We start from the raw sequence: 15135 nt of genomic DNA, 5'->3' as shown, positions 1-15135 counted from the left end.
ACACTACTACATAATGATAACCTGCATATGCTTCCAGAAGAAGGAATTCAGGACTGCTCCATGGTTTTTAACTCATGAAATTAGGAAAAGAAAAATTATATATATATATCTATATTTCATATATATAACTACATATATATATGCATTAGGGAGGGGATAATTTTATACATTTTGAGGTTATGGTACATCCATAAAAGTCTAGCAGACAACTGAAAATACTGGTTTAGTGCTCAGCATAAAGTTCAGAGCTGCAGTTACAGATTTGGGACTCACATTCACATAAAGATGGTAACTGAAACCATGAAACTGGGAGACACAGACAGCATGAGAACCGAGGTTTGATCTTGATCTATCTATCCAACCTCTTCTTCCTGATTCCTCACTCATACCTTACTCTAACCATTCAGAATAACGTTATCACCTTCAAAACAGACCATCTCGCCCTAATCTTTGCACCCTTACCCACACTGCTCTGCCTAGGCCACAATTCCTTTTGGTTTGCCAGAGGAGGATGGTAAAGTTGCTCAGAGGAAAGAAAGTTGTTTTTTGTCTATATGTCTGTCTGTCTGTTTTAAGGAGAGACATTTAAGCATATTTGCAAGTAATGGGAAAGGGACCGACAGAGAGAAAGAAATTGAAGATTCCATGCAAGAGAATAGACAACTGGTGGGAACTGATTCCAGAGTACAGAAGAGGAATGAGATCAAGACCACTGGTAAAGAAAGCAGCTTAAAGAAACTGAAAACACTGTTCCCACTGTCAAATGAAAGATGCAGAAAGACTAATTTTCAGGGAGAATAGACAGACACTGAAAACATACAAATTTATAATCTCTATTTTCCCAGTGAGGTAGGAAGAAAAGTGATGGCTAATAATACAACAGGGAAGCTGGGGAGAGTTGCAAAAGCTTTGCATAACCACTAAGTGAAATGTAATTAAGAATTTTTTTTTCATGGGAAAATTTGCAAGAAAAAAATAGGTCATTCTGAATTTCTTCAGTCTCCTTTCCTTAAATAAATTTTAGAAATTGTATTATTGGGACACAGAGTATGTTAATTTAATCACAATTTCACTTAATGATAAATAATGTGCAGCATCGCTAACAGAATGAGAGAAGGAAAAAGGCAAAACAAAAAGGTTACAATTATGTAAATTATGCACGTGTTTACATATTGATAATAGAAACTTGAAGGAAGCACCGAAATAATAAAAAATGTGGAATTTTTCTTTTTTGCATTATGTTAATTGTGCCAAAATATTTAATCTGTTACTAGGAAAGAAAAGAAGAGAAAGAAGAAGGGAGGAAAAAGGAAGGAAGAAAATTCGGAGGGAAATACTTTAAAATATTGATCAGTGGATTATCCCTGAGTGACAGGATTTGGGGGGATTTTTGTTTTCTCCTGTGTGCTTTTTGCACTTCCCACACGTCTATGAAGAATGTATATTATACTTATACAGAAGTGAATTATGAGTATGAATGAAAAAATAAAGAAAAATATACTTCAATTTATTTTTTCAAGCCCATATACAAAACCACTGTAATGGAAAATTTTCTGTTTCATTGTGTGAGCATTTCTAGGCAACTTAAATTTTTGTATTTATAGCTTGCATAATTGTTGCATATGAAATTGGTTTCAACACATAAGCAAGATTCTCTTTTCATTATTTCAAACACCAGCTTATTAATCTAAGACAGAGCAATTATTCTAAATAATTTTTATTTACTTATGTAATTTTAAATTATGCATACCTAACCTTACTTCTTCTCACCAAATTAAAATTTGAAAGTCAACTCATCCTGCACTTAATTTATTCAAGAAATGAGGATAAATGACTTTAAAGAATTTTCTTAAGAATCAAATAAATTTCTGTTACTATCAATAATGGTAGCACGAATAGTAGCACTATACATGCCAGTATCACTGTCTTAAAAAATAAAATCTTATCTTGAAATTCAATGAAACAAATTTAGAAATAGAACCTAAGAATTTTGATACGTACATACTTATGATGTACTATAAAAATGGAACCATTTTTAGCTTTCCTATAAACACTAAATTTGACTTCTTATAATTATTTTCAATGATTTGTTATGCATTGTACAATATGGCTGAAGTGATTTTTAAACACACATAAGAATAAAATTTACTTTGGGGTTGGGGTTGACTTGTTTCCCTAAAAATGTCTTCCCCTTGTATTGCAAAAATACAGTACAATTATTTGACATCATCCCTCCACCTCCCCCCAGAAAACCTGGAAAGAGAATATGTAAGAACCAAACCCTTCGAGACACCACACGAGCCTCGAACCCCACTTGAATACTGTCAGAACTCACTATGTCCCGTATGGAGTAGGAGTTCATTTTTCCCTCAAGTTAAATATATAACAGAAAAAGAAATGAAACGCTGGTGGTAATAGACTTGGAAGAAAACTAATGAGCACTTAGAGGAAGAGGGGCGAGCTGGTGGAAGGAGGCTGCTGCTGGGTCATTCTTCCTTCTCCAAAGGAAGCCAACTAGTTAACAGCTTCAGCGCCTGTTGGAGAGCCCTGGCTCAAAATTTGAGACAGCCCACCAAATAATTCTTCACCCCAAAATTCAACCTAACAAATATATAATCACAACTACAAAAAAAAATACACGTTTTCTAAATTACTACACTTCAGAGAATACTCTTCATAAAACAATTAAAAAATATCCCAGACGGCATTACCAATTAAACGTGGCCGACAGGCAGCCGAGTGGGTGCTTGCTGTTGAGTGACCAACGCCCACGGGTCATCACCCCACCTAGGGTAACACCTAGCATCCATGCTCAAGATCATGTCAGTGCCACAGAAGTAAGTTTTACAGACAGCAGTCATAAAGAGAATAGCTTTTCATTTGGAAAAGTTAAAAAAGTGATAATTTTATTACTTACCTCTAACCCAGATTTTTTTGATGATATCTGTGTTACAGTTTCTTTGAATTTATTTGCCTTATCAAGTTGGGCTTTAAGCTGTTCAGCTAATTCCTTCAAACAGGAAGACAAGAAAAATAGGTGTGATACATAGTTTAATCCACTTGTAGACTATTTCAAATTTATACAACAGAAGGGAAAACAGCACAGCAAACATCCAAGTAGCTATCACCTAAATGCGCTCACAACTCACAGCATCGTATTTCTTAATGAATTCATCTGGGTTACAAAATTCTCAAATACCTGTGGCAATTGTTTATGCTCTGAAGGTAAATAATGACAAGGACATATATTTCAGGGAACACAGGGTGATGAAGGAAATACATAACCTTAAGAATGACATTTTTATAATTCCTTAGATACTATAAACTTCCAATACTCAAAATTTCAGCTATTTGTAAAAAGAAAGCCATCACAAGATTTAAAATATTACTTTCTTTACTGTTGATAAGTAATTTAGGTAAAAATTCTGAATATATTTCATTTTTACTCTAGGAAACCTATAAAAATTTGTATACAACAATTGACATATAAAGCAATAAATCACAATAAAATAAACAGAATTATATGACAAAGAATAACACTCTCCACTGCAGTGGTTCCATGGACACGGAACACTTCTTTTAACATATATTAACCTCCTAGCTTGGTGACCTCTCTTTCACTATTTTAACTAATTTCTCTGTGCTATCAAAACTCAAACGTTATTTTCCTGCTGTTGGTATCGTTGCTGGTCATGTCTCTCTCAGTAATTTCTGGGTTGAACTTAAGTTCAGTGTTAACCAAGATTCAAAGACAAAGAGCAGCAACTGTAAGATCTGAATTTTATTAGAGACACAAACTAATAAAAACAGAAGTGTCTTGTTTGGGCACTGTTTGCTCTACTAAAGACTGTTGTACTGATAGGTCACCAAACCAGAAGACTACTTAAGACCATTTATATCTGGATTTGAGATGCATACATACATACAGCCATGAGGGAGTCAATTTCCTCAAGACATGGGAAGCTACCTGGCTTTGCTATTCTGCCACATGCAATGTGACATGTATCTGTATAACAGGAATGTGACAATATAACAAAGAGACAGACATAGATCAATAGAAAAATAGACGTCACTCTTATTAAATCATTTCTGTTTCAATTCAAATTACAGCATTATTATGGGAATTACGTGAGCCAATCTACACAAAGCATTTAACACATTGTCAGGCAGAAATACACTGCCTTAAATTTTGAAAAAATGAATTAACCATCCCTTTTAGGAACTCATTTTTTTCAGTTCCTAAGTAAGAGAACTTAAGAAAGTAATACCATTACTAATAAAATATGACTAAATAAAGGAAAGAAGACAGCGACCTCTTTATCTCCCTCAAATATGCTCCATAAATTAGAATCCAAGAATAAAGCAAATATCCAAGTCAAAAAAGGAAACTGAAAAGCATTTAGTTTCCTAGAATCTTAAATTTTGGAAATTTGACAAAGTACGTAATTCACTTATAAGTAGATAGTAGTGTTTTCAGAAGTGTTCAAGAATTTTTTCGAAGAATCAATAAGCAGCAGTTATTTTCAAAATGTGCTACATCCACATAGCTAAGGAACATTCAAAATTACTTATAAGAAGTTAAATATTCAGTAACTAATCTCCAAAAGACACATTAAGTCTTACCATATTTCCCATCATCTCTGCCTTGATAATCTTGGCTCCTAACTTGTTCTTCTCATCAATGCTCAAGAGGTGTATAGAGTCATCCACCAGACTACTTCTGTTTGCATGGGACAGATTAAGAGAATATGAAATATATGTACATTGCAAGTAACAATACCAAGATTCATGTTATTTTAATTGACCTTAACAAAGCATTCAGCCCAAATAGATCATGATTTTACTACACATAAATAAATAAACCAACCAACCGCTCAACGCTCCACCACAAATCAATAGTTAAAGGTTCTCTGTTACAGTGCCATGATGGCCTGTGGCAGTTGTAACATCTGACCAGAGACCCAGTAGCAGTGAGAAAAATAGTATCAGTGAACTAGTGTTCATTACTTAACGCTGCCATACTCATTCTAAAAGGGAAACAAGCAAGCAAACGTTAAAACACTAGAATCAGGCCATAGTTCTACACAGTGGAGAAACCCTTCTCATGCGATGTGATGAATTACTGGTAATCCAAGAAACTATAGCCAGGAAATCTCACTTCATCATTCAAAGAACAAAAACAGGGACCATGTGCTCTTTTGCAAAGTCAGCCTAGAATTAGTCAGACAACATAAACTAATTTACAACTAAGATCTTGTGCCAAGCCTGTACTACGGAAGCCTCACAGAAGAGAAATTTCCAGCCAAGGTCAAATGCCTTGCATACACAGAGTTGAATACACACCTACTGCCTTAAGAAAGATAAGAAAGTTCAGTGAGTGAGGGTGAACTCAGGCAGCGCCTGACTGAAGGACTCCCAAGTGAAGGAGACATAGTTAAGGCAGCTGGAGAGGGGAAAGGTGCCCAGTAGAAGAATCCCAGAGAAATGCGGAGTATTTTGTATTCAGCAAGAAACTACCTGCAATCAGGGAAAGAGCTATCCCAAAGGATTAGAGGAACAGTATTCAGATTCAGCACACCTGGGAACAGCGCCCGGTCCCACGAGCCAGACTAGGAAAGCTCGCACTTCAGGATGCACTGGGTGGAGTATTAGGAGCCTTGCTTCATTAGTGGAAAATAATAAGCCGTACACTAAGTGCTGCTCTGGGACCTCCTAACAAACAGTAAAAGCAGAAGTCGAAAGGATCCAACAGTTTCCAATTAACGTAACCGTGTTCCAGAACAACACTCAAGAATATTTATAGGAATGCAAAAATATCCAGCACTCAACAAAGTAAAATCCATAGGATCCCATATAAGATTATCAGACATGCAAAGATGTAGAAAAATAAAACCCACAATTAGGACAAAAAGCTAATCATCAAAATCAACCAAGAACTCACACAGATGTAAGAAACAGACAAGGGCATTAAAAGTTATTATTAAACTTTATTCCATATGGTCGAAAAGTTAGAGACAATTAAGACAAAATAGTTCAGAATTTAATTTCTGCAAATGAAAATTACAATGTTTGAGATTTTAAAAAAATACACTGACTAGGATTAATGGAAGATTAGACTGCAAAGAAAAAATTAGTTAACTTGAAGCATTAGAAACTATGCAAACTAAAACACACAGAGAAAAAAGAATTTTAAAAAATGAAAAGAGCGTCAGAGAGCTACCTTAAATAACCTACTATTCATGTCAGTGGAGTCCCTGAAAGAAATGGGAGACAGAAGAAACAAAGGCCAAAATTTACCAAATTTGTTGAATACTAAAAAACTTTCAGATCCAAGAATCCCTAATACAAAAACAAAACGAACAAGAAAAAACTACAGCAAGTCACATCATAATCAAATTGCTCAAAGCCAGCAATAAAGAGATCTTTAGAGCAGCCATAGGGAAAGGGACAAAAAAAAATTTATGCACATAGAAACAAAGGTAAGCATGACAGCAGATTTCTCAACAGGAAGAATACAATCAAGAAGAGAGTAGTAACATCTTTTAAGTAGTTATAAGTTGTCAACCTAGGGGGAGCGTATAGCTCAAGCGGTAGAGTGCATGCTTAGCATGCATGAGGTCCTGAGTTCAATCCTCTTCTAAACATAATCACCTCACCCCCAAAACAAAAAACAAAGTGGAAAAAAAAAAGTCAACCTAGAATTCTTTGTCAAGTGAAAATATCTTCAAAAATGAAATGAAGACTTTTTCAGACATAAAAAGCTGAAAGGATGTTAAAGAAAAGCCTTCAGACAGAAGAAAAATTATACCAGACTGAAATACAGATCAACACAAAGGAAAGAAGAGCAACAGAAGTGTTGACAAGGATAAATGTGTAATACTTGTTTATTACTTAAGTCTCTTTAAGGTAACTATTTAAACAAAAATAATGACAGCAGTTATAACAAGTATAAGGAAACTGCATGACAACACTAATAGAAAGGGCAGGACAGGGAGAAATGTAAATAAAAGTTCTTATACCATATAGTAATGGCACAGTATCACTTGAAGGTAGATAAGTTAAAGATGTATGCTGGCAAAGCCAAAGAAACCTCTCAAAGAACAAAAACAAATACACAACAATTAAAGAAATGAAATGGAATCATAAAAATACTCCATCCAAAAGAAGTGATAAATAAAAAAAGGAAAACAAAAAACAGATAAGACAAATAGAAAACAAATTTGACAGATTTTACAGATTTGAACCTAATTGTAATATATATAAATGACCTAAACACCTAAACTAAAAGGCAGAAACAGTCAGTTGGATACAAAAGCAAAACCTATGTACAAGAAATGCACTATGAAGACATAAATATGTTTAACATAAAATGATAGGAAAAGATGTATCGTGTTTTAACCCTGGAAAGCTGAAGAGGCTTTTCTAATATCAAATTAGATTACAGAGCAAAAAATATCACCAGGGTCAAAGAAAACTGTTTCATATGAAAAAGAAGTCAATCCATCAAGAGTACAAAAGGACCTCTAAATATGTATGCACCTAGTAACAGAGCATCAAAATACATAAAAACTGACAAAATTCCACAGAAAGAGGCAAATATCCAATTATAGTTGCAGATTTCAAGACCCTACTCTTGATACTTGATAGAATAAGAAAGTCAGCAAGGATATGGAAGACCTAAATAACACTAGCAACTAATATGACCTACTTGACATTCATAGAATTCTCCACCCAACAAGAGAATACACATTCTTCTCAGGTGCATAGAAAACATTTACCAAAATTCTGTTTTGACCATATCCTGAGCCATAAAACAAGTCTCAATAAATTTAAAAGGATTCAAGTCATACAATGGAAGTTCTCTGACCACAATGAAATTCAATTAGAAATCAGTAACAAAAGCATCTGCAAAACCCAACTATTTGGAAACTAACTAGCATACCTGTAAAAAAATCCAAGGGTCAAGAACAAAATCAAAGAGAAATTTATAAGTATTTTGAACTGAATAAAAATTATATAAACCTATCAGGATTTGTGGGATGCTGCTAGAGGATTACTTAGGGATAAATTTATAATATTAAATATTTATATTAGAAAAGAAAAAAAAGTACACCAGAAATTGACACACTGTAAACTGACTATACTTCAACTTAAAAAAAAAACCCTCAAATCAATGATCTCAGCTCACAACTTACGAAAGTAGAAAAAGAGCAAATCAAATCCAAAGTAAGCAGAATATAAGAAGTAATAAAAATCAGAGTGGAAATAAATAAAAACCAAAAGCAAAAACAATAAAGAAATTCAATGAAACCAAAAGCTGGTTAAGACAATCAATAAACTGATAAACTTCTAGCCTGATTGATTAGGAGGGGAAAAAGATACAAATTACCAACAAAGAAAGGAGAGAAACAAAATGACCACCCATTCTAAGCACTTAACAAAAAAATTATCTGGATGGCAAATAAGCACGTGAAGAGATGCTCAACATCAACTAGGGGAACACATATTAAAATCACAATGAGATAGTTACACATTAACTAGAACAGTGAAAATTAAAAAGACTGACTATTCCAAGTTTCTGCAAAAAATGTAGGGTAATTGGAATCTCATACATTGCTGGTAGCAATGTAAAATGATACAGCCACTTGGTAAAGTAGGCAGTTCCTTAAAATTTAAACACATACTTACCATATGACCTAGCCATTCCTGTCTTAGGTATTTACCCAAGAGAAAAGTGTAGGTTCCTACTAAGACTTGCACATGAACGTTCAAAGCTTCATTTATGGGAGCCCAAAACTAAGAACATTCTAATGTCCACCAACAGGCAAATGGGAAATAGAACTGTGGTATATCTAACAATGGCATACTACCCATCAACAAAAAGGAACAGGTAATTGTTATATGCAGCAACATGGATGAAATTCAAAATAATGATGCTAAATGAATAAGAAGCCAGACACCCCCCTCAAAGAGTGTATAATACATGATTCCACTTCTGTAAAACCCGCAAAAATGCAAACCAGCCTATAATGGGAAAAAAAAAAAAAAAGATGAGTGGTTGTCTAGTGCGGGTTGCCAGGGTGTGGGAAGAGGCAGGAGAGAGAATTATTAAAGGGTACTGGGAAACTTTTGGGGGTGATGGTTTCAGGAGAATATATACATTTTAAAACTTACTACATTGGACACTTTATATACATATGCAGTTTGTTATATGTAAATTATACCTCAATAAATTGTTGCTTTTAAAAACTCTCAAAGGAAAGTGATAAAAAAATTTTAAGTGGAAAAAAAATCTATCACAATCCCAAATATTAAAGATATAATATTACTAATTTTCCTTAATATCTAGATTTTATCATACTCTACTGAGATTAACCTGAGTTTTCAACATACATTCTGAGCAAGCAATAGCAAAAGATAAACAGAGATCCAAATCAAAACTTTAATAACCATATATGGAAACTATTTTTAAATACTAAATTCTTTTGGGACAAAAAAAAAGAAAAAGAAAAATGTTAATAGACAGCATTTGAGTTTTTTTAAAAAGACATTAATCTCTGCAGGAATTCCAAAAGAACCATTTCTACTCATATTGGTGAAAGGAAAGGCAATACTCTGGTGCTTGGTCTAAAAAACCTAAAATATGCAGGTAAAGCAGCATTAGAAAAACACATTTTTGCTCCCTTCAAATTCTTTCAGTCTACATTTTTAAAACCAAGCTAGTGGGGACACTTGCCTTCATGTAAGCAGAAGAACACTGTTACTTTTTATGTTTCTATTGGTCATTACTTTGCATGTGCTCTATTTTCTGCATGGAAAACACTTTTCAGTAAACTTTTTCAAGTTATACTCTGAGATACACATCATATTGATTATATTGTAATTTATTTGAGTTTCAGGCAACCCAATCATATTTCAATACATACTTCAATAAACATGAGATGAATAGCAGAAAGAATTTGTCAAAGTCATCTGATTTAAGTTCCAAGGAACATCCCTGATCCAAAAACAATCTCCCCCCCTCATTATGTCACTTCTTGTCACACCAGACCAGATTTTTTTCAAATTTGAATGAGTAAAAGAAACACTGTTTCTCTAACTTTCAGTTTCTAAGGATGACTTGGAAACATGTGCATATGGTGTAATTTTATCCCAAAGGTTCACTAATATTTTTTGGTTAAAAATAAAATAAGCTTATACCAGTAAGTCATAACAATGAGAGGATATTTCAATTTTATGAGCTGTGTGTGAATCAAACTGCTACATCACTCTTGGTGTGTGTGGTCCATATACAGACGAAAAGGAACACTAATATTCTGGGGATCATATGTTGAAAAATACTGACTTAAGTCATCAAAAAAGAATTCCTGTAATTTCTCCCATCACCACATCTGTAGCCACACTTTCCTCTTCTTGAACATTTCCACTCAAGGCTAATTCTAGATCATACATTCATCTGCACTAACCTTAAGATCCAGCTCAATTACCCCATCTATCACCACTCTGTATGTTTAGCTTCTTTCCCACTAAAATATAAACATACTCATATCTGCTCCTTAAAAATAAATGGGAGAGAATGAGAGAGGCACTTAACCCATGTCTTTCACGTGTACTTTCCATCTCTACCACCTCACAGCCCACAGTCATAATTTGGTCTATGACATCTGGCTTAGAAATCCTTTTATAATGATAATATTCTTGATTAAATTGCCTAAGACCTCTATTACTGTTTATCCAAAGGCACATCTTTGCCATTTGACTTGACTCTTCCCTTTTTTTGAGAAATGTTCCTTTTCCCTTCTATTTTCAGTATGCAAGCTTAAAAAGAATCAAGAGAGGGCAATCACAAAGGGAAATCCAAAGCTCACAAGTTTCAAGAAGGTAACTGAATCTCAAGAGACTCTCTGGAATCTCAAGAATCTCTCTCCTTTAAAAGAGGCAACTTACATGGTCATGAAATTCATACTCCACACTTTTTTTTTTTTTTTTTGGTGAAGAGAGGGTATTTTCTAACAGGAATTAAACTGTTTATCAGTATACGGAAAATGGATCAGGATAAATGAGATGATATACAAGAATTCTGAACATCTCTGATATTTTGAGTAGTAACAGGTACTCCAATACACTTAACAGAACAGCAGTAGGTATCAAATAAAGGCATTAAAATGAAAGCTGCTGTGCATCAATGACAGAACACACTATTCATTGTGTTAATACCACAGCAGACACTGCTCTGCAACTCACAGCAAGAGACAGACTCTTTTCTTACTTTCCCTAAGCATTTATGATGAGCAGATGCTCTACAAGAAACATCACCATGACATCTGCAATTATCCTATAAAAAGAAAAAAGTATAAGCATTTCTCACTTTCCAGGATCAATGCTGTATTTCAAAAGCCCTCTTCATAATTATTTTCTAAAAAGCAAATCCTATTTTCCCACTAAAATGTACTTTCTTTACAGCGCACGTGCGCGCACACACACACACACACACACACACAAACATAAACTGGCTAAAAACTTTTTAGGAAAAAGTAATTTAAAAAGCTACAGCCCAATGACATTTCAAACACCCTGAGTACATTGCAATTATTCTTATCCCTTTAGTTGTTCTTTTCTTACCACTTGTTTCCAAATTTTCTCCCCTAAGGATCTCGTGACTATACTTAAAACCTTCAGAACCTGTTATCCTTCTCCCGTCCTTCTAGGCTACCACAGCAAACTATGCCAAGACTGACATCCAAAGATTAAATATTATATAAGATGGGTAAGTTTCTGATATTAAGTGTATACAATCTAAATTAAGGACATCACATTAGTTTTTGTTCATATTAAACACTATTCTAAGTTTCAAACTCTTGAAAAAATATAACTAATATATTTTCCAGCAAAACAAAATTATATACAAACACATTTTATTTCTAAGAATAAAAAGCTTCAAGTTCTTAATTACACAGGCCACTATTAGAGGATGTTTTCCAGCTACTTAAGGGTCTAAAAAAGGACAAAGGAAAAGAATAAATCTGATCACAAAAAGAATGAATGAAAGAACAGATGAAAAAAGAAAAGTAAAGAAAGAAAAGAGCAAATCTAAAAATGATGAAAAAAATATATATAATCACAGGACAACTACAAAAGCACTCACAAAAAACTCAAAAAGTAAACAAAACATTTGACTAGTTAACAAAAATAAAATTAAAATAAGCAACATTTATAAAAAATATGCCAAACTTCACCCATAATTAAATAAATGCAAATCAAAGAAAGCTTCTATTTCTCAACTATGTATCTATGGCAAAGATTAAAAGCTCAATAAAACTATAGGCAATGAAGATAAAAGTCTTTTTCACACATGATGTGGTAAGTGTAAACTGGTTAATATAACAAAATATATAAATGTTTCCCCTCTTTGGAATTTATTTTACAGCTATATTTAGTAGTGTGCAAAATGTACATACAAAACTATTCACTGTAGCATTATTTAAAGCAATAAACTAAAAACTACTTAAAGTCCATCAATAGGAAACTGATGAGAAACACTAGCTTATGTCTAAGTTTTGTAACAGAATATTAAAGAGACATTAAAATGAAAAAAAGCACATACATATAGGCCGACATGAAAGATCTTTAAGATATATTGATTGGAAAAAAAACAGGATTAAGGATAGTACGGTCAGCCATTGGTACGTTCCAGGACCCAATGAAGACACCAAAACCTCCAGATGCACAAGTCCTTCATAATAAAAACGGCAGTCAGTCCTTTGGTATCTGTGGAATCCCTATTCTTGGATTCAACCAACCACAAACTAAAAATATTTAGGAAAAAAAATCCAGAAAGTTCCAAAAACCAAAGTTGAATTTGCCATGAGCTGATAACTATTTACACAGCATTTACATGGTATCTACAACTATCTACATGGTATCTACATTGTACTGGGTATTATAAGTAACCTATGGGTGATTTAAAGTATATGGGAGAATGTGTATAAGTTATATGTAAATGCTACGCCTTTTTATACAAGGGGCTTGAGCATCTGTGGATTTGGGTATCTGGTGGGGTCCTGGAACCAATCTCCTGGTGGGTATCAAGAGATGACTGTAATTATAATATATATTTAACTTCTTGTAAAAAGGTCACAGACCCAGGAAATGGCCAAGTGTTACATAACAATTACCAGATAAAGCACATGACACCCAGTTAAATTTGAATTTCAGATAATAATAAATTTTGTTTTAGTTTAAGTACATCCAAATATTGCAAGGAACTTACTTTTTTTTATTTGCTAAATCTGACAACCCTAGTTATATAACACTATGCAAGTCACAACCTCAGTTGCCTCAGTTTCCATATCTGGAAAATGCAGAGGTCAGTTTATGATTTCTTCTAGTTCTAAAATCAGTCCTATGATTTTTTTTTCCAGTTCTAAATTCATCGGTTCTAAGCGCCCTAGAATTCTGGCATTTTATAAAGACTTCTACATATACCCAGGATAATGTTCAGACAAATTAAGTTTCTAACAGCCCTTTACTGAGACCTTTCCCCCGACTGAAACTGGCATTCTTCAAGGTCCTGCCCTTCAGCTCTTACTTTATACCACTCTACGTGCTAAGGAATTCTTTTTTGTTTCACGCATACGTGTATGATTTCTAGATTGCCCTTTCCCTCTCCAATCAATCATAAAATTCATGGAGAGCCTCAAAACATCTATAACATTAACATTAACACAATTAACAAAGAATACTGTGTTCAGACCAAAACAATAAAGCTTTTCGTGAGTGCCTGTATTACAATTATCTACCAGAAGCTTACAATACATACAAACAACATACAAGCAACATACAAACATGAAGCAGTTATAGAACCAGAAGGAAAACTAACAGTGTAAGACGGCTTACATATTCTGCTTAGTTGCAGTCACAAAAGTCAAGACCAACAGGTCACCCAAGCATTAAGCCAGCTCTAATTATATCAGGAAATAAGAGCCGCATCCCACTAGCAAATGGTGACTGAAAGTCTACCTTCCAGAGTACCTGGAGGGAAGCCTGGACAATTATAGATACAGCCTTAGACACTCTCTAATCCCTGCCATGTCTATCCAGTCAATACAACTGGACTTCTCCTTTGGTTTCTTGGGAGCAAAGCCCTGACTTGAACCAGAGCCCGTTTGACTAGGCTTCCCATTATTCAGTTCAGATTTTGCTATCTTCCCCTCCCCACTGAAAGCTATGCACTGCGTGCTATAATCCACAGCTTCAGATGCAGTCAGTAACAGAAGTGACTTACCAGACTCATGACCCCAGACCACAATGCTTATACCTACCACGACCACTAACAAATTCTATTACTTGCTAAAACCTGTTCCTTTAGTGTCTCATTCATTTGGTGGTATTTATAACATATTTTAATGATCATTCAAGCATAAGTTAGTCATTATCCTTTGATACATTTTCTGTTTATGGTTACCTCAAACAGGGCTAGCCCTATGGCGAAACCAAGTTTTCCTAGGTTTGATCGCACTCAGCCTGGGTTTCCTGGCCTACTGAGCCAGCCTGTACGTAAGTGCTACCGGTACAAGAACAAACCAGTAAGTGCTGCCCATTTTCCTAAGCATTATAGGTACAACCACTGTCCTATCTATATTTTGCTTTCAAAACTCTGACATTAGCTTTAAAACCGGTCATTTGTCAAAGTGGATTATTTCTTTCTCTGCAAATCAACCCACCAAAACTCATGCTTCCCTCTTGCATGATCTTGCACTTATCTTTTTCACTTCATTGGGGCTATGCCAACACATTTTCCTTCAGCCTGCCAGACCTCCAGTAGACATGCAATGTTTATAATTATTATTATGCTTAACAATGCAGCAAGTTCCTTTGAAAGTAACATGGCAGCAGTAACAAAATCTACCAAAATATTTCCTATAGTATACCCATTTAAAAGAATTATTAACTCATTTAGTTTTTCAGATTGCAAAAAAGCAACAAATTCTGAAGAAGTGTAACTACTGAATTCTTCTTCCAGATCTTTTTGTTAAATAAACTGTAAAATGAAACGCAATCCATGAAATGAAACTAGCAAAGTGTTCAATGTGCATAACTTATCTCCTCCAAATTTAAGAAACAGAAAATCATAAC

General features: G+C 34.3%; 1 protein-coding gene across 3 annotated transcripts in view; it reads right to left on the bottom strand.

The window, feature by feature from the left end:
* Positions 1–15135, bottom strand: part of CWF19L2 (CWF19 like cell cycle control factor 2) — a 104928-nt gene that overhangs the window by 51387 nt on the left and 38406 nt on the right. For 2 of the 3 annotated variants that reach the window (XM_072953845.1, XM_072953847.1), the window contains exons 9-10: positions 4624–4720; positions 2918–3010 (exon numbers count right to left, since the gene is read on the bottom strand). In XM_072953845.1, the coding sequence (XP_072809946.1) occupies positions 2918–3010; positions 4624–4720 (190 nt within the window). The remainder of the gene's footprint in view (positions 1–2917; positions 3011–4623; positions 4721–15135) is intronic. The other variant, XM_072953846.1, reaches the window with a different exon arrangement.

This window comes from Vicugna pacos, chromosome 33 (genome assembly GCF_048564905.1).
Source record: "Vicugna pacos chromosome 33, VicPac4, whole genome shotgun sequence".
Taxonomy (NCBI): domain Eukaryota; kingdom Metazoa; phylum Chordata; class Mammalia; order Artiodactyla; family Camelidae; genus Vicugna; species Vicugna pacos.
Note: the sequence above shows the minus strand (reverse complement) of the source record. Positions and strands in the feature narration are given on the sequence as shown.